Below are 20,341 nucleotides of genomic sequence, written 5' to 3'. Positions count from 1 at the left end.
CCCTCCCGAACTGCTGTGGGATCCTTACAGCTCTAGGACACAATTACTCCATTTCGCAAGGGAAGTTGTTATCCTAAATAAAGTCAGGACTAAGCTACAGCCCAGCTGAGAGGTGTTCTTACAGGATGACCCTGGTGGGGGTGTGGGGTGTGTGTGAGTTTCATGCCCTGTGGGCTGCCCAAGGGCATGGGGGCGGACAAGAAGATGCAAAGTCAGGTGGGACAGTGCTGGAGATGGAGGGCTCCCTGTTTGATGTAGCTTCTTCCATAGTGGGAGCAGTCCTTGGTGTGAAGGGCACCAGATAGTGTTTTGGAGAATGCTGCTTGAAGAGGTCCAAAACAGAGCCAATAGGCAACCGAAGGATGCAGTGTCTGAACCTTCTCCCTGTCCCTCTTCCATTTACCACTGTAGACATTTCCCATCACAGGATTTACAACACCTTGCAGGGCTTTACACATCAAGCAGTTGGATTCGTTCCCCACATGCACAAATGCAGGATATTTTCTCCCAGTTATCTCATAACCTGGGCTCAAGGCGACAGGATCCTTTCCAGGTACTGAAGTTACATTGCCCAGCACTCTGTATTGACTTCTCCTGGAGCAGAATGTACTCAGTTAAATTGTCTGGGTGAAGGCTGCAAATAAATGTGACTATCTTCTCCTGAGGGTCATGAATTCAGTGGTGTTTATTGCCATGAAGTGCTGTGGAAACCCGAGGAATAATAAGAGATTCAACAGGAAGTTTGACAGAACTGACACAGGATAAATCCTTTGGTAGCACAATGTAGCAGCTGGTCACACAGTGATCTGAACACAGCTTTTGGCTCAGGAAGTCTGGATTCTGTGTAAATTTAGCAATGTACACTGTGCTAAGTCCTGGAAGCTGGGACAAGATGCCATAGGGAGGATTGCTTTGTACTCAAATGACACTTGGGTTCAGATGAGACACAATTCATTACCTGAACAGAAATAATTTTGTTTGGGTAAGAGTCAGAATGGTTTTGTAAAGGGAAATCACTTCTCATAAATCTATTAGAGGCTTCGGAAGGCATCAACAAATAGGTGTACAACTAAGAACAATTTTCCAAAGTGCTTCATCAGAGCCTTTTGAAGAAACCATGCTGTGATGGTTTACGAGGGAAGGTTATGTGAATAAAAGACTGATTAAAAGGCAGGAAACAGAAGGTAGAAATAAATAGCCAGTTCTGCAGTGGAAGGAGGTTGGCAGTGGAGTCATGCAGGGATTTGTACTCAAGCTTATATTGCTCAGCATGACTTAAACCTGGAAAAAGGGGGGCTTTGTGAGCAGGGAATTTGTTGGGGTTATTAAGCATCCAAGATAGTAAATGATGATGGACAACTGGGAAAGTTTCAGAGTAGTCTCACAATACACAGCAATTGGGCAATAAAAAGGAGATCAATATAGCGAATTCTAAAATTAATTACATAAAAAAACCCTAATTTTACATACATGATAGTAGGCTCTAAACTGACTTTTACCACTTGGGAATTGGATCTTTGGGCTATTATAAAGATCTATGAAAGGGGCAGGTCAGTGCTCTGACACGGACAAAGCAGCAAGTCACATTACTAAGAAAGGAGCAGAGGACAAAATAGAAAACACCTTCAAGCAATTCTGTAAATCCACTGTGCATCTACATCTCCGAAACTGTACGTGGTTGTGGACCTTCCAGCTCAAAAAACACATAGCAGAACAGGGAAAAAAAAACCACAGAAGAGTAACAAGAATGGACAAAAGCATGGAATGGTTTTCCCTTGAAGAATAACCAACTAGATTAGGACTTCACAGCTTGAAAGGAGAAATCAGAGCTTTTATAGAAATCCATAAAACCTTGAATAGCCTGAAAATTGTTACTGCCTCTCCCTAAAGCAAATGTAGGGGGTATCAAATGGAGTTAGCAGGTGACAGGTTTGGCAGATAACCTTTCCTGTACAACATGTAGTAGTTTCACATGCAGCAGTGGAACTCCCTGCCAGAGGCTGCTGCAGATGTTAAATGAGCTCAGAAAGCTATTGGACAATTCAAGAGAGGAAAACCATTTACAAAAGTGTCATCTATGGCACCTCAGGCCTTCCTGAGCCATGCAATCATTTGTATAGCCTTTAGGTTTAGTCCCGTGAAGGCAGTTCAGGTGTCCAAGCTAAGCCACTGCTTGCTACCTTAGCATGAAACTGCAGAACTCAAAAGCTTCTGTACAGGATCACAAGAGCTCATCTCCTTGCTGATACCAGCCACTGAAAACACCAGTGTGTTCCAATATCCTGATTTCTTCAATAGTTAACACACCCACAGTTTTACTCTGTTTCCAAAGCCCTTTGTGAAATGGGACTGTCTTACCAAAGACCAAGGTAGCTCAATTGTCCTGGGCAGATGGACTGTCCAGAGCCAATGCTCATGCTGCTGAACCTGAAAATCACTCCTGAAAGACCTCAACACTCTCAGGATGTAAAACCAGATGTGATAGATGTGATGAGACATCTGTGTAACTAGAGCTGCCATGGCTGAATACAGTTCTTTAGGAAATGACAGCAGATGGTGGTGGGCAACTAGCATTCTAGGCAACTGAGTGGCATCACTTTGTAAGGGAACAGAGGATGAGACAGTCAAGAGCTCATGGGTCAGGAAAAGCTAACAGCAAGGATATATTAGTGCGTGCATCTCTCACAACCCCCTCAGTCAAGAAGAGAAGACAAACAAAGGCTTCTTTGAGCAACTGGAAACTGGTTCAGAACAGACTAGAACAGTTCCTGTCTTCTGTAACTGGAAAATGTTCTCAGAAAAACGTCTTCACTCACAAGGTGTTTACTCACAAGGTGTGTCTGCATCTAGTAGCAAAGCTTGGAGGAGAAAGTTACTAATGACACTAGCAGATTGAGTCAGGGATGCAGTAAGCTGGACATATACAAGTCCGTGAGACTGGACAGACATCTGACAGTGCCAAAGGAACTAGCCAAGGTCATTGTGAAACTTCTATCAGTTTTAAAAGATTGGTGATCGGTGAAGCTCTAGATGGCTAGAAGAAAGAAAATGTCACAACCTACTTAAAGACAGACAAGAAGGATGATCTGGGGAGCCACAGACTGATCAGTCTAACCTCAGTCCCCTGTAAGATTATCAAGAAATCTTCAAACCCATTTCTACACTCAAAATGGACAAGAAGGTGAGCCAGCATGTATTTTTCATAGAACCATAGAATGGTTAGGATTGGAAAGGACCTTAAGATCATCAGGTTCCAACCCCTCTTCCATGGGCAGGGATGCCTCGCACTAGACCATGCTCCCCAAGGCTCTCGTCCAACCTGGCCTTGAACACTGCCAGGGACGGAGCATTTACCTCTTCTTTGGGTATCGTCTTCCAGTGCTTCACCACCCTTACAGTAAAAAACTTCTTCCTTATATCCAATCTAAACTTCCCCCGTTTTAGTTTAAACCTATTCTCCCTTGTCCTATCACTACAGTCCCCGATAAGGAATCTCTCTCCAGCATCCCTATAGCCCTCCTTCAGATACCGGAAGGCTGCTCCGAGGTCTCTACACAGCCTTCTCTTCTCCAGGCTGAACAGCCCCAACTTTCTCTGCCTGTCTTCATACAGGAGGTGCTCCAGTCCCCTGATCATCCTCGTGGCCTCCTCTGGACTTGTTCCAACAGTTCCATGTCATTTTTATGTTGAGGACACCAGAACTGCACACAACACTTAAAATGGGGTCTCATATAATGGTAAGTCATGCTTAACTAACCTGACTGCCACCTTTAATGGGATGGCTTCTTTGGGGGGTTGAAAAATAACAGTGAATATAAATTTTCTTGAATTTATCAAGGCTTTCAGCACAGTATCTCCCAGTACCCTTGCAGCCAAATCAAGGAAACATGGACTAGACTGGTGTACTGCAATGTGGGTGAATAACTGACTGGATGGTCAGGCTCAGAGGGTACTGGACAACAGTTTAAATCTAACTGGTATCCAGCTGTAAGTGGCATTCTTCAGATGTCAAAACTTTGTCTAGTGCTATTCAACATTTTTGTCTACGATTTGCCTAAGGCGACGAAAGACACCCTCAGCAAGTTTCTAGATGCCCCTCCAACTGGGGGGAGTGACTGATACACTGAAGAGCAGGGCTGCCATTCACAAAGACCTTCACTACCTGGTGGAAGGTGCCAATGAGAACCTCAAGAAATTCAGTAAAGACAAGTGCAAGTCCTGCACCTCGCATGGACTAACCTGGTACAGCAGAAGCTAAGCACCTACTGGCTTGGGAATTGCTCTGCAGAAAAGGACCTTGGGTCCCAGTGAATAGCAGGTTGAACACCATTAAGCAGTGAACCCTTGCAGGGATAAGGCCAGCAACATACTGGGTAGTATAAGCCAGGGAGTTGTCATCAGGTTGATGGAAATCATTCTTCCTGCCTACTGAGCACTTCTCAAACCACCTTCAAAGGGCTGCATACAGTTTTGGGTTCCCCCATACGAGAGAGAGATTGACAAACTAGAGAAAGTTCAGATGGTCAGGGAGCTAGGGCATATGCTGCACAAGAAGAGGTTGCAGGAACAACCGCAGTCTTTCAGCACCTGAAGGGGGAACTACAGAGAAGACAGAGCCAGAGTTTCTCAGAGGTACACAGTGAAACAACAAGAGGGAAAGATCAGAAGCTCAAACATGGGAAATTTGACTGCAGATTAGGATGCAATTCTACACCATGACAATGGCTGAGCCCTGGCACACGCTGCCCAGTGATACTGTGAAAGTGCCACCTTTGGATATTTTCAGACCTGACTGGACAAAACCCTAAACAGATTTAACTTCCAAAGGTTTGAGGTTTGAGCAGCTTTGTGACTTCTTTCAGCAGGCACTTTGAACTAGAGAACCTTCAGAGGCCTCTTCCAACTCCTGATGTTTCTACAACTCTATAACTGCCACATAAACATATATAAAACCCACAATGTTAAACCATAAACCATAAAAACTAAACAAAGCCAAACCCACACAGCTTTGCACATACAATGTAATGGTGACGTGCAGACATGTCCCATGGTGGGAATAAAGAAATGTGTAACACCACACACTGATAGAAATACAAGGGAAGGACTACTTTGAAGACCAACATACACGAAACCATTCAAGATGGGATTTAAGCGTGCAAGATTACCAGTATGTGTCGCAGCTTCTGTTTTATCATTCAGCTTCACTGGAGCAAATGATTTACATCACCACAGTGAGAATCAGAAGATCTGACCTGCAGAGGCAAAGCTGAGTCCAATGTAAAAACACTTTTGCTATGCTTATTTGTGATTATCCCACTGACACACACTGCCAAGAGCTGGAGAGCTTGTGTCACTGCAGTCAGTTTGAAGCCCGGTTAAACAGTTGGTGAGTCTGCAGTACTTCATAAATGAACACGTATATTAACAGCAACCGGCTTTTCATTTCTATTTTATTTCACAGAAGCAATGCATTCTGGGGTGAGAAGGAGCAAAATTTCAGGGAAAACCTATAGTTCTAAAATGACATTGTTCATAATTTAACTAAAACAACAAGTAAATGCCATGAAACTTGTGCATGTTCTCTGAACAGATCAGCCCCTTCTTGAATAATGGCAAGAGAATTAACAAAGCCTATCTTCAGTGACACACTCTTCAAAATCTTGCTTCCTTTATTATAGACAAAAAGTTTTCTGTACACGATCATCTCTGGTTTTCCTGACAGTATGACACTCAGTTATTGCAAAATTTGGTTACAAGCACCATGAATGTAAACAATTAAACCCAGTGGAGACAGCATAAATTCAGAGTCTATGAAAGCTCATTTGGCTTTCTTCCCCTTGGAATTATCATGGCCAAATTTGGAGTTGAGATGCTTGTGGAGCTGCCAGTTAATGCCACACATGAGCCTCATGATTGCCACTTGAGCTACCCTGTGCTTGTTTGTAGAGCTCCAGTACCAGTGTTTCCTGCTGTGTTAGAAGACAGCACCCAGATGTGCTGAACCCCTTCTTGCAGAGGCATACCCTAGGCAGAAAGATGTTTCAAAGCCTCCTCTTCATTAAAAGCTCCAATCAGCTTTTGTCAGGAGTCTGAATATTGGCATAATGCCAGGATCAGACATACATCAGCTCAAACCAGCTTTTGATTTCATGTTCAGATCAAATGTTATCTATGTTATTAAAACACCGTGAAAAGGCTTTTTATGTTTCTGTTGCAAATAATGAATAGTGTAATTTTTATCAGATTTTATCCTGTTGGTTGTCGTATCTGGAAGTGACTAGTGTAGATATAATGGCTGTCCCATGAATTTGCAATGTTATTTCATCATTTATTTTTGTACTATCACGAATATGACAGAAAACAGGGAATCAAAAGTTTAAATCTGTGCAGCCTGACTGTCATAGGCATCACTGCTTGTATGGTGAACTGCAAGCTGATGTGAAAAGCTGCTGGGCTGACCTCACAGTGTTTTACATGTATTTTGACAGAGTGCAAACAACAATGTGGAGCACAACTTCGCATAAACTGGGTCCACTTGTTCAGAGGGGGTTTGACCAAAAGGCCAGGAAAGTCAGAGGAAAGGCTGTGTGGACTCTGAAGGATCATAGAGAAGTAAACACATGCACATCATGACAAATCCTTGACTGGTGCTGTTTCCGCTTCCAGGTAGTTCTTAAGAGAACAGTTTACTCAAAACTGCAGTAAGCCTAAACAGCTTGGGCGAGTGGGAGAAAGCTGGTAATGTGTTCTTTTAGAGCTTGAATACATTGCTCCTATTTATACACTGTGTTTAGCACAAAAGACAAGATCTACCTCTGGTACATGTTATGATAGCATCTCACAGAGAGGAGAATTGGACTTCAGCCTGATGCCTCTTTGTGTGGGGAAAATGACAGCAAATGGAAAAAGCCTTGAGGAGCAGCATCCTGACTCCTGATGATCTCTCTGGCCTGTTCTGGTTTAGGGGTGGAGGTTTAATGGAATTCCCCCTCCTTCCCTATAAACCTGCACTCAGTTTCTCCCAGGCTTCCTTTCAGAATTGTTTGTACAAACTGTGCATTTACCCACATGAGCCAGGGGAACAGGAAAAAACTGTTCCACTTTTTGTAACTGTTATTTAGAGTATGTATGAGCTTTTTTCATTTTATTTTTTCCCCCGAAGCAGCAATTCTTCTGATTAAAACTGCCTGGTAATATAACAAACATTTTTTTCTCCACAAATTTGTTTTTATTCTATCCACCACAATGCCATCATGGCAAGTCTTCAGCATCTGTACCTGTATATAAGCTTACACCCAGCACTATACGTACATGTTTTAAAATGTTCATTTTCTCATTGGCTAGATCAGAGCTACAATCAGTGCCTCTTCTCTGCCAAAAATGTAACTCTTCATGATGCAATCTGTTTATACAACTTAAATCCTGGTGAAAGTACTTAGCTGTCATAGTAACAGCTTTTAACTTACTTTCTGATTTTAATACCAAATTAATTGGAGCAAAACAAGTTATCAAGAACACGTACTTAAAAATTTACTTGAAAATCCATTAAAATTTGACTTGTTATGTCTTTGGAGAGAGGTATCTGAGAAAGAAGTATGCTTGAACTGGAAATATAAAGAATAAGTTTCTGCATTAATTATTTTTAGTGGAAAAATAACAATCCCTTAAAAAATAAGGAGCTGATATATATTTGGGACTGATGATGTAGCAGTGTATAAAAATGATGGGTTATCTTCCTTGATTTGTATTCCAAAAAGGTAAATTCTGTACTGGCTCAATTGTAAGTGGTTTACTTGGGTTACCGCTGTCCACAGGGTTCAGACAGTAGCCTAGATGGCTTCTTTCCAGCTGGAAAGGATATGAGTTGAAAATGTTCTGTAAGGTTTCCCCTTTTGGCACTTTCCTCATCTTGGACTATCATTGGATATAGTGGAGCTTCTTCCCTGGGGAAGGAATGAAACTTCTCACCCCCCTCACCACTGCCAGAAATTAGAAGGAACTGTGTGTGCCCTCACGGAAAACTTCTTGTCTGACTCTACTGGAGATGTGCTACTGGAATCTGCTGTGCTTAGAGCTGCCTTTGGAACTTGTGAAAGAGAAAGAAGACCCCTTTCTCCTTCCATCTTTCCTGAGTTAAGGGAATTTCTCAGAAAAGTTAAAGCAGTTTGGTACCACAAATTACTCTTCCTTTTCTGCGAAAGAAAAATGTATTATTATGTGCCTCTTCTGGCATTGTCTTCACCGTCAAGGGTCAGTCATAGCAACTTTCCACCTTGCACTGCTGTGGAGAAGCCTCAGTGCTGATTATCTCCTCCAGTACAACGGTACAGGGTGCAAGCTCAGACTACTTCACTGTACCTAGTTTGGGGACACCCATCTCTGAGGGATCTGAGTGTTTTCTTCAAATACTTAGCATTATCTGCTGCATCAGCTCCTCCTCAGGAAAGTACCTTCTTCAGGCTCAAGCTGGGCACACTGCTGTCATTCACAAGTAGAACACGTTCGCCCTAGAAGGTGTAGAGACACTTCAGATGTAAAATTCTTCTTCATTAACTGATGAAACTTGGCAAACACTTCCATGATCATTCAGAGAACAAGGAGCTGCTCTTGAGGACTGTTTGTGCTGCTTCGAGAGAGATGCTGATGTGAATGAGCTGGAAGACCATTCAGATAGAGAAGGCATTGAAGAATCAACTGACTCAAAGGTATTGCACATGGCTGATACAGGCCTTCCACCGGTGGCTGCCTGTTTAGCCTTACTGACACTTTGTTTCTGTGGAGGAAGAGAGGCTTCCAAGTCATTGAAAAATCTATTAAGAGCAGAGTATGCAGAGACCACAGACAGGTCTGAGAAGGACAGCTTCATCCCTGTATCTACATCAGTCTCCTGGGCACCCTCTAAGTCATCAATGTTAAGCCTGGGGCTGCATCTCCATGTTTTTAACCTAGTTGCAGGTGACTCAGTATTTAAAAACTGAAATGGTTCACTGAAATGAGAAGTCTCTGAGGCTGAAGAGGAGTTCACTGTGGGCAAGCAGAACAGGGACTTGCTTCGCTGAAATGACCATGAAATGCTGGAGGCACTGCTGCATCTGCGTGTGAAGTCTCCTCGACCACTGTGTCTCAAGTCCTGCTGGGAGAAACCAAGATAATGACCAAGGCTGTTCGTGTGATGTGCCTTGTTTTGACCCATTTCTTTTGGTTGTTCAGGGACAGATCGGTGGCTCTGAGGAAGAAAGCCTGGCAGTGTGGTGAAGCAGGAATCTGTTGACACAGATGGATATGGTTGCTTGCTCTGCTTTGCAGACTTCCTATACCAACTGCGTGCTTGCTGCAGCCGAGAGAGGGAGAAAAGAAGATCACATTAATACAGAATTGGCAGTCTTACAACCGTAAGTCTCTGTTGCTGAGTTGTTACTGCAAATAATTATGAGGCAGACTTCATTCAGTATGCTTGCAGCAAATGTTTCACTTCAATAACAAGAGAAAGTACTCTGCCAAAATCCCAAATATTTACATAAGCAGCCTTGAAGACAACAAGAATAAATGGTAGAGGAGCCCTGCTTTGCAGGCTGAATTACACTAGCTCGGAATTCTTGCTTCCTATTGACTTGTTCAGATTCATTCATATTCTGTCTTCCAACATTACTGCCTTAGTGGGTAGCTGAAGAACAGAAATGAAGAAATGGGAGATGTATGTTACCATCATTCTAATTTCTCATTTCTTCCTTACTGTGGTGCAAACGTTTTATTTTTGCCTCTGAAACATCAAAAAGCCTTTAGCAAGCACCCTCATTCTCTAACTTCTCCATGGGAATTATTATTTCTTCCAACTCTTTAACATCTGGATAGCTGAGCAATGTGTTCTAGAACCCACTTGCTCTATTAACTACCTTGTAATGCTTTTAAGCACAGACATTTAATTTACTTGTAGCTACCTAGACTGTGAAGACCTAACCTGGTGGTTAAGACTTCAGTCTGGACCTGAATCTCAGCCCCAGGACAGGATTCTGTTGTCTGCCCAGCAGATACTTGAGCATTTGAACAGGCACAGCAGCTGTGACAAATGGGGAGCCAACATCCTTCTCAAGAAGCAACTGGAGGCCAGGTGGCCTTCCTAGGGTATTAGACACTGATGTGTGGGTAACTGTACTGAGGCGCTAGTGTTTGGGCAATCATAAGGCTATTCATCAACCCACTTACCTCAGTAAGGTTTTTATAAGTTTGAATTTTAAAAAGTTTAATTTAAATTCTTCTTACTGGAATTTCTCACACAATACAAAATGCTAGGTTTCTGTCACAGAAGGGACAGGAACTAATGGATCAAAGTGCAAGATCATATCTAGGAATCTCATCTATGGGACTTGTCAGTTGGAAGCAACCGAGGAGAAACAACTAGGTATCTAAGTCGCTGTGTGCTATTAAAATGAAGACTGTGACAAACATTATTCTGTGGAGTCCCAAATGAGTTAAAAATATTAATGCACTAAAGACAACACTGCTAAAGCCTCATCCAGAATGCTGCACATGACTCAAATTATGCCTATGTGAAAAAGAGTAAATTCAAACTGACAAAGATGCGGCCAGAAGGACAAAAAAAATAAATAAAATCTATCCATTAAAAAACCTGAACCACAAACTAATAAAAGCTTTCTAATCACAACACAAGTAGAAGAGTCTTCTGGGGCAAGTAATGGATAAAGATGGAGCTTGATCATTTTACCAAAGAGATTATATGACATGACTAAATGGGATGAGACCCTGGTAACCAAGGAGATCCTTTGCATCCCCTGTCTCTAAAAGCACTCCATACATTGCTGCTTCTAACATCTCGGCAGCGCAGATCACATTGTCTTAGTGACCCAGATCTGCCATAACCATCTTCTGGTTTTTATTGCAGTGATTTTATAAGCAAAAAATGATTTTCACATCTGCAAAAAATGTTTTGCTTATCCATGATTGCCTAGATAGAGGTGATTTCTAGGACAGCCAAACCATAGGAGTTCATTTTGGCATTGTAGATGAATATATATACACCAATGTATCTGTAATGAGGTATGTTAGTTCATAACTTATTTCTGTATAATATAATAAGCTATTTTCCTCAATGCTACAAGGAACTAAATGAATTAATGGGGAAATTAACTACAGTAGTGTAGCAGTTTCATTAACTGATAAGAAATTTAATACGAGCCAAATAAAATGAGTCAAGTTGTCAACAAAACATTAACCAGAAATTACTTTAGAGCTCTCACACAACATTATTTTATTTATGTGAGATGTGAGCTAATTTGTTTAAAAATTACTCTGTAACATAAAAGGCTTGTGCCTGGAAGAAAATGCCAGTTGGTTCTTAACTGAAGACACCCAGCAATAACAATACGATATGCTGAAAATATACAACCAAGTTATTGCACACTTTTGATGGGCTTGTACAAGAATTCACTTCTCATTCTATTTTGTTTATATTAACCAAATGTACTATTTTTTTTTTTCTCTGTGGTAACTCTGATACCAGATACACTACAGGGACTCAACCATTATGCTTGGTCAACAAGAAATCAACAGAAACACCTTCTAAAACTTCTCCTACCTCTTGGAGAGAAAATCCTGGATTGACTGAGCATTAGTTATTTTCACACTATATTCTTGTGTTTTTGTAGACTTAGTTGATAATCTGGTAGATCAAATATCGAAAGAAACCAAGGACCCACACAAGTACAGTCTTCTTGTTCATGTAAAGGTAAGGAGGCCTTTGGGAGCACAAGCACCGGTTAACAGTTTGAACAAAACTACACCTGAAAACACAAGGCTTTTGGGAACTGATCCAACACTTGCATGGGGAGAGTCCTGTAGGCAGCATGAAAGCCTTGACTTTACCTAATGCAGACCGTGCAATCTTTCGACATATATAGAATCATAGAATCAACTAGGTTGGAAAAGACCTTTAAGATCATGTCCAACCTTTACCCCAGGACTGCCAAGGCCACCACTAAAACATGTCACTCACCTACATGGTTTGTGAACACTTCTGGGGATGGTGATTGCATCACTTCCCTGGGCAGCCTGTTCAGTGCCTGACCACCCTCTCTGTAAAGAGAGGGCATATGTATATAAGATAGTCATCAGACATCACAGGTAGGATTTAGTTGTCTAGTTAATACAGTCAATGGAGTCTGGAGAGAAATTCAGCTTTCTCTGAAGAAAATTCCTGTGCCGGGATAGCTGAACTACTTTCTAGGTCCTTGGTCAGTACTGAGTGCATACCCATCAATGGCAGTGAGAATGCAGACTGTAACTCACACAAAAAATACTTGGATAGACATCAGGTTTAGATGTCCACAATCTGGAGCCGATACAAATCCTGCAGAAATAATTCCCATGTGTTCATTTTGCTTTGATGTTTAGAGGAGGTATTTTGCACACCAGCAAAAAGCCTCATGCATGCAGATGATGGTAATAATTAGTTATTCTTATTTGTTGACATAAGTTTTTATATGTGTTAAAAAAAGGTAGCTTAATTGGGTCTCTCAGGTCACCATTACTGAGAGATACTGAGTCTGATTCAGTTTTCAAACAGTAGGTCTCTATCTGCTGTATCCTGTTTGGCCTGCAAGCACATGCACAGCCCACTCCCTATCAGAGATTTCAGTGTCTGAAAATGTGCCTGAGTATGTTTAATTTATTAATACAGGTAAAGTCTTTGGCAATAAAGCACAGATACAAGAATAGTTGTTTTGAGCTCTATCTAATATTTAAAACCCTCCAGTTTAAATCAGAAAGAAGTGCAACTAAATAGCTTTAAGTACCTGGGCTTAACTTGGAACGTGCCTACACTGAGAAAAGTTTACTTTAGGTAAGACATTAGTTTTAGGGTTTTCTTATTTTAAAATTTTTCCTATCTCTTTTAGTGTTCTTTGGACAGATGAAAGCATTTCATTTTATACGAAGTATTTGCTGTTATTCCTGCTCCTGGGTTACAGCTCCTGGTCAAGGCCAGTTGGCCTGGCAGGAGGTAATGGTGGATCAGCAGGGAGAAGGGGACAAGTACAATCTGACCTTAGGATAGCGGCCTGCAGTGCAGATCAAGAGACATCACTAACACAGCTTCTTTCTGACCAGCTCTGTTTATAGGAGGTATTGCTCAGTGTTTTTATGTTTGGATGCATTATGATATTGAAGATCTACTTTCCAATGCTGCTCTTCATAATATTAGCAGAAAGAGGAAATAATAAAGGGAGATTTTAAAAATATTTTCATCTTAAAACAACATAACTGATGACTTTCCTGACTGTGAGAATACCAGACTGCACAACTGCACTACAGATAGTGTCAGAAGTTCCAGCTCACGAAATACTACTGAATAAAGATTACAGGCTAATCCTATATTGTAGGGAACTGGGCTATGTGAACTTATAACTTTTCTATATCTACATTCTGTAACTTGTCAGAGATCACAGAGAAGATTCAATGATTTAGTCAGGATTAAAACTTCAGCAAACTAGCTTCTAGTTCTGTACTAAGGCCATTTACTGTGCTCCTTTGTACCACCCTGGCATGGCAAATGGAGAGCTGTGTTCAGCCTGTGCATTAATGTGATCACTCCTTTTCATTTTAACCTCACAGTGCCACAAAGTCTGCTCACCAGAGAAACCTTGACAAGCAAGCAGGAGATGCTAATCTTTCACTAGCCTTTGTGCGATTGGATGCTGAAAACAGCAAGACCTATTTTTGTACTTTGAGGACAGTGTGATGCACATGCAGCTACTCTTTGCAGCAGAAAAGCCTTCTACTGTCTCCTAAATTCTGCCCTTGGCTTTGGAAGAAGTTGCATCTGCTTTAATTTTCTGAATTCTTTTTTAAGTCCTTAGCTTCAGCCTTCTCATAGCTTGCTTTCTGCAGTGCCTGTTACCTCGCTGCAGCCTGGCAGTGCTGTCATGGGGAGCATGAGACTGCCATGCTGCCTTGCCTGCATCAGGCACAAATGTGGCAGAGATGCCAGAGAGAGGGTCAGTCGTATGAGAGGACAAAGACTCTATCCAAAATGACCTGTAGATTTTGACTGAAATCCCAGATACAGGGAGATTTGTCAGACCCCACCACAAACATGCACAGCAAACCTGGTCATTGACTGAGCAGATTAGCTTTCTAATAGAAGAGATTTTTTTCATCTGGGGCTAATCTGCTGCTCATTTATAATCTCTGCACAAATCTTTGCGAAGCCTGGAGGGATTTAGAGTCTTTGTATATCACAATGGGCTGCGGAAGAATTTCATGACGAATATCCGGGAATGCCATAAACAACCTGCAGTGAACCTCACAGAAAGGCACTTTCAACTTCACTTGGGCTGCCTATGCCTGACACAAAAAATCCATGAGTGCTCCTGAAGTCTATTTACGTTACCTGCTTTTTCAGAAAGCAGATAGTGATCTCATTATGCATTATCTGCATTAAGTGTTGCCAGCAAGGCTCTGCTGAGGTCAGAACCCAGCCAGCACAGCAATGACATCATCATCTTGAATCCTGATTTTGCTTGCCTTGCTCAACAAGAGTGCGATGTGTTTAACTGTATTAAAAGCAGTGGGATTGATCCCGGGGGGAAAAGTCAACACAAGAAGTGGCAGAGGTTATTCCTCAGTATCACCATAATAAGTCTTACTTGAAAGGCAAAACGTATTCAGAAGGGCAACATATCAAAAGGCAAAATGCACAAACCTGATTTAAAATTGAATTGAACATGTTTGTAAAGCAGCATGTATGGTGTTTACAAACCTAGAACAGGTGGGTGCCTTGTACTGCTACATGTATTAACTTTGAAAAGGCTCTGTTGGATGTATAGAGCCATCAAATATCTTACTATGCCATGAAACACAACTGTGCTAACAGAAAAGACAAAGTGCCTTCAGGATGAAGAAAATCAACTAAAAATTCTCCTCCTATCTGAGTTAGTGACAGATTTGCTGTGCCCAACCCTCCAATCCCATCACTAGCACTAAGAACCAAATACAGCACTAAAAGGAAAGAGAAAATAGAGTAGATAATTTTTAGAAACAGGGGGGTAGTATTAGACTTACAGATTAATTAAATCATCTGAAGGCCCTCTCTTGACTGAATCAATTTTTAGTCCACATGTTCACCCTTTCCATCAGTTTAAAAAGAAACTAAAATTAATTTTTGTAAAGGAGCCTTTGCTTATCCTTGATGCTTTTCTTGCCTTTCTTCCTCTTTGTGTTCAGATCTGCCCTATCTGCTCTATTAATTCAAGCAAGATGGAAGCTCTCAAGATGGTGGTGGTGGTATTTCAGCAAGAAATTGGTCATTACAGGGTGAAGCAGGTGCCTAAATATATGTGTTCAGTCCATTCTGGTATATCCTAGGGTGCCTGCCTGACATTCCAGGAGGCTACAGACCTCCTGTAGGTCCTGAGTCTAATCTGCCAGGACACTTCCAGATAGCTTGGGTACCTTTTGGGATGTAAACTGGCAGTAGGTCTTATACTTAAGCACTGCGTCACTACCAAGGTGAGATGTTTATTTGGCCACCTTCCTCTCAAGTTTGCCTGCGTGTCTCTCCTCACACAAAGCTAGGAAATTCTGCTAAAATGGTATTTTACTTTTCCTACCCTATCCAAAGACATTCTCATAATCTAAAGAAGCTGTCTATGCACTTTCTTCTCCCTGCTCACTATCCCTGCTTCCCAAACATGAATCGCCAAGCCAGTCTTATCAGTTATTAACCTTTCCTGCTTCCAATGTTGCACTGCCAGGAGTGCAAGTTCATTAGCACTTCAGCTGTCTCTGAGCGGATTATGCCCAAAAGCTGCCAGGAATTTGGACAAGAACTATAAAACTGGCAGCGTATTCAGTATAGCACTATACGATATACTCTTAGCTACATTATTTATGTATTCTTCTGACTGCTCTGACAAGAGTTCCCCAGAGCTCCTGCTTCTGGGCTTAGCACTGGTGAAGCAGTATGGGTGTTTTCCCACAGGATGCAAACATGCTCTTAAGCCTTGCTCCTGCTAAAGCCAACTGAAGCTTACCCTTTGCTCAGCTGGTGTATAGCTGCACCCTTGGAGTTAACTTGCCAGCGTGGAAAAGCTACTGTGACAAAATAATTCTGAAGAGATTCCTTGCAAATGAAGGCATAGGTTCTGTGGTATGGAACAGATTTATCCTGCCCATGAATAACTTTATTTTCTCTTGCACTGATTCTATCTAAGCCCCTTCGTAATTGCATTTGCAAAATGAGTTAAGAACATGCATCAGTCTGGCTGGCCAGTATCCAAGTCCCTGTAAGCACACCAAGAAAAACACAGAGGTCACATCTCGTTAGTCTAATCATGGAGGTATATTCAAACTTCAACCATTAAACACTGCCTGTAATTTAACAGGAACGTTTATCTACCGATTGGGGTATAATAGGTAATTTTAATGTCTAAAAAATTGCAGTCATAAATAAAAATATTCTGATGATTACTAACTGCCAACTGATATGTGGGCTGAAAAATACTAGGAGGCAACTGTTTAGGTTTCATATAAATGGGAAGAAGTGGAAATTATTGCCAACACTGTGGCACTGATAACACTGTTAATAGCAGCACTCAATGAGAAGTCAGAGGTCACTTTAAAAGGTAAATACTAGAATTGTTTTGAACTCAGAATGAGTTAAAAGAATATAAGAATACAATAATATAGGGAGGCCATGGATCACCAAATCCAGTGTTTCCTGTAACCCATGATCCCATCATACAATCTTATGTCAGTTCCTTAACTGACCATCCTGTCTTGAATTAGGGTATTAACCTGTTTGCACATGCTGGGTGGCTGTTATGTAGCTGGCCATCAACATCTACAACTGCCAACTTAAATCATTGACAGTATTTTGCTCCTGTACTAGAAGAGTCATTTAGTGAAACAGCTTTTTCCCATTCCTGCCTTTAACCTTCAGGTACGTTTTCCAAGCACAATCAGAGCTCCCTTCAGTTGGGAAATTCTCTTAGATGACTTTACTTTTCAGTTTCCAATTGTGAGACAGTCTCTCCCTTCCTCTGTATGTGGTGAGAGCCCTTCCCTGTATGTGCACCTCTCTGAAGTCACCTCCGGGGATACTAACTCTGGTACACACCAGGGACTGCACTTTTCTTTTAATGGCTTTGTTGCATTAGTGGCTTGTAGTCATCTGAGTACTAACAGGATATTTCCTCTCCAGTTTAGTTATACAGCTCCATTTCTGATTGAATAGAGTTGTTCAAAACCTGTATCTCGGGACTTAGTCCTCATGGCCTCACAAGCATGTAACTTAGACTCAAAGTCTCCCCATTCCTCCCCCTGCCATTTTGCACATATTGAACTTATTTTGTTTTACTGCACTTCAAATGTGATAATTTCCCTTTCTGTAACTTCATTCCTATTTGCCATTTTGGCCTCCTGTTCAGCATCATCGCCCTTACTGAACACAGCAGCGAAAATTAATTGCACTTGGAGGCCACACTTAGCAGGATTTGCTGTCCTCTTTTGGTGCATATGGGTAAAATCTTATTCTGATGGTTTCTGCAGGGTTTACCTCAGCCTGCTGTTTGACAAGTACCAATTTATCTCTGTACTGCCTGGCACCTGCTATTTCTGAAAATTTGCTGGTTTGAAATCAAAAGCCTTATTTAGAAGCCCTATTGTTTGTTTGGTTGTTGTTTTCTTTTTACCCTTCCCTTCAATTTACCACTGCAAGATCCCATAAACCAAAGTTGTATAACATGGCAGAAACCTCATGAAAAAGAACAGTGAAAAGTGGATGTAGGTGAGTGTGGTTGCTGTGTGAAGTTTGGCGATCCCTTTTGTAAACTTAAGTTTACAAGTAATCTCAGGCTAACACAGTGCAAGTAGGAACCCTGACAAACCAGGGACTGTCTTGGCAGATGGGAAGGGAAGCTGAGCTGCCTCCTAAGTCCTACGCATGTGCTGTTCAGCTCTGGCATGGGGTGTCTCTGTGGGTAGCTTCTGCCGAGAGGCACTGAAAGGTTTCACCACCACCTGCATAGGACTCACCGGAGCACAGATGCCCCTTGCACCTGGATTTTCAGTCCCAGGAGCTACAAACCCAGAGGAACTGTGCTGCAAGGGGCAGGACACACCTCTCTCTACGCTGGGTGGTCCATGCAGTGGAGGGATGGCATACACAATGCCTCTTCCACAGAAACCAGGTCAGACAATTTGACAAGCTTCATGAATGCAATTCACTCTAAACAAAGTACTCTTCTTTGAAATCTGAACAACAGTCTTCCAAAGGTGAGGCTCTGTGCTCCTAGATTTGAACAGTAAGCAGCAATAAATACCTCTGCAGTGTAGGAATGCACATTAACCTGGCTCTGGATTGCCACAGATAGCCCCTTTGCAGGACAGGCAGCTATTAAAAGCTTGCTGCTTGTTAGCCCCTTTATCTCCCTCAGATGTGGTGTAGTGAAGCAGAGCATGCTGATACATTGCCCAGAGATGGTGCCTACAGATGTCTTAACAAATAAACTCTTTCAGAACACGGTTACGAGCACTCGAGATTAGTTCAAAAGGAGAGTCCTTGGGAACGTCCATCTCAGGCTGCTCTTCAGGGCACATTTCTTTTCCTTCACCACCTCTCACCCCATCCTGATAATCACTGTGCAAAAGAGATGCAGTTTGTCACCCTGTGATGCTAGAAAATAATGAGTACCATCAGGAATTCTGCTTGTCTTCCACAAAAGAAATCTCGTAACTGAGAGCTATTTTATAAACCTCTGTCAGTTCTGTGCCCATATTTTTTATAAAACTACACCCATCAGCCATCATTTCTCCACTCAGGCTCATAATTCTTTCTCTCCTCATTCTTTTAAACAGCCACCTCATCTGACATCACTCTACATAAACTGAGGTTGACTGATATCTGGGTAGTAGTATCACTGCTTTCCTGACTTTACACTTACAGAAAGAGGTTTCAAGTTCTTTCCTTAGTGGTGCTGTCATGGCTTGCTCTCCTGGGACAGAGCAAAACCAAAAAAAGCCTCCTTTTCTGCTGCCATTGCAGGTTAAGCTTTCCTGCACAAAACCAGTAAACGTGCTTCTGTTTCCCTTTGTGCTGAACTTACCTGCAAAAGGATCCTATTTCCATCGTGGTCTTCCGTCTGCCACCTGCCTTCACTGATGGGGCTGCAAGGGTTGGGCAAGAGAGGCACAAGCTGCCCCACATCTTTTACTCTGAACTCCAGCACCGCTGACTCTGTTGGCGTTGGCACCTGGCCCTTTGGAAGCTTTTTTAAAGAAAACTGAATGTCTATTTCCATATTAGAATAGACAGGAAAAACACAAAAGTCTGCTTTTTTCTGACATACTGGTCTTTTCAGTATTAACTCGTACAGCTTCAATATGTCAGCGAAGTTTTCACTCCTGCAGTATATAGTGAAGCGGATAATTTCTTTCCCGTAGTGCACTGGGCGAATGGCCCACAGAGGAGTCTCTGGAGCCAGAGTGTAAAAGTCCTGGCTGCATGGCATGTAAGGGAGGAGCTTCCCATGCACTTGCTCTGTGTGGTGGTAATGCCAAGGTGGCTGCTGAAAAGTTTTGTGGAGCTGCAAAATCGGTTCCTCTCCATATTCTTCCTGCAGAAACAGGATGATGGCAAGGGCTGGCTGGGAAACACCAGCCTTACCTGGCTTCCTGTGCTTCTTGGGTGCTCTTCTTTCTGAGACTCGAAACAGCTGGAGGTCTGGATGGATCCAGGCTAGAAGCTTATCAACGGCTTGCTGAAGAGTCTTGGATTCACCTGGGTCTGTGATAATATGTACACTAACCAGGAATGGGTCTTGTATGCCTTCCACTGAAAGTTCACCTGAGAGGATTAAAAAAAAAAATTCCTGTAAGATTTGAAGCCAAGTTGTCAACATTTGTGTGATCCTTAAAGGAGAAAAGGTCAACATGGTCACACTGGGCTTGTTTTCCAGCTCTCTCAAGGTCACCATGAAGCTCAAACTAAAAATAATGTGCAGAGACATGGCAACCACAAAATAATGAGAAGACGGCGGTTTCATCAAGCATACCATAAAAGTTGCTCTTTCTACTGAGATAGCACCCAAAAGACATTAACCAATGTGCACTTCTGTGTTCGAAAAGAGCTTCTCCATACAGCTGAGAGGTAGAAAAGAGAAAAATACTGAAGTAAATGGGGGGGAGGAAGGGACACTAATGATGTGTGGGATGATCAGGGTGGACGGTGTTCATCCCACCTTCTTTTAACACGTGCCAATTGGCCCCGGGCATGGAAATCACACCACTGAATTCTGCTCTATCACCTTGATGTTGGAGTTTTCCACTC

The 20,341-nt window shown here is 42.1% G+C and overlaps 2 protein-coding genes across 4 annotated transcripts in view; both read right to left on the bottom strand.

Annotated features, from left to right (window-relative positions):
- SERPINE3 (serpin family E member 3) overlaps positions 1–7,932 on the bottom strand; it is a 42,482-nt gene extending 34,550 nt beyond the window's left edge. For both annotated transcript variants that reach the window (XM_061353139.1, XM_061353137.1), the window contains exon 1: positions 7,794–7,932. The gene's annotated coding sequence lies outside the window, so the exon portion shown is untranslated. The remainder of the gene's footprint in view (positions 1–7,793) is intronic.
- The window catches only part of FAM124A (family with sequence similarity 124 member A), an 87,371-nt gene that overhangs the window by 37,955 nt on the left and 29,075 nt on the right, over positions 1–20,341 (bottom strand). Inside the window, exons 3-4 of one of the 2 annotated variants that reach the window (XR_009725393.1) lie at positions 19,119–19,858; positions 8,035–9,331 (exon numbers count right to left, since the gene is read on the bottom strand). Coding sequence is in view for 1 of the 2 variants with exons in the window: in XM_061353136.1 (XP_061209120.1) it covers positions 8,528–9,331; positions 19,119–19,858 (1,544 nt within the window). In the remaining variant the exon portion in view is untranslated. Of the gene's footprint in view, positions 1–5,435; positions 9,332–19,118; positions 19,859–20,341 lie in introns of those variants that run through there. The other variant, XM_061353136.1, reaches the window with a different exon arrangement.

The sequence above is a fragment of the Neopsephotus bourkii genome, unplaced genomic scaffold (genome assembly GCF_033783945.1).
Source record: "Neopsephotus bourkii isolate Nb327-2 ecotype Australia unplaced genomic scaffold, CSIRO-AGI_Nbou_v1 NB_663, whole genome shotgun sequence".
Taxonomy (NCBI): Eukaryota; Metazoa; Chordata; class Aves; order Psittaciformes; family Psittacidae; genus Neopsephotus; species Neopsephotus bourkii.
The sequence above is the reverse complement of the archived record's forward strand: the minus strand, read 5'-3'. Positions and strand labels throughout refer to the sequence as shown.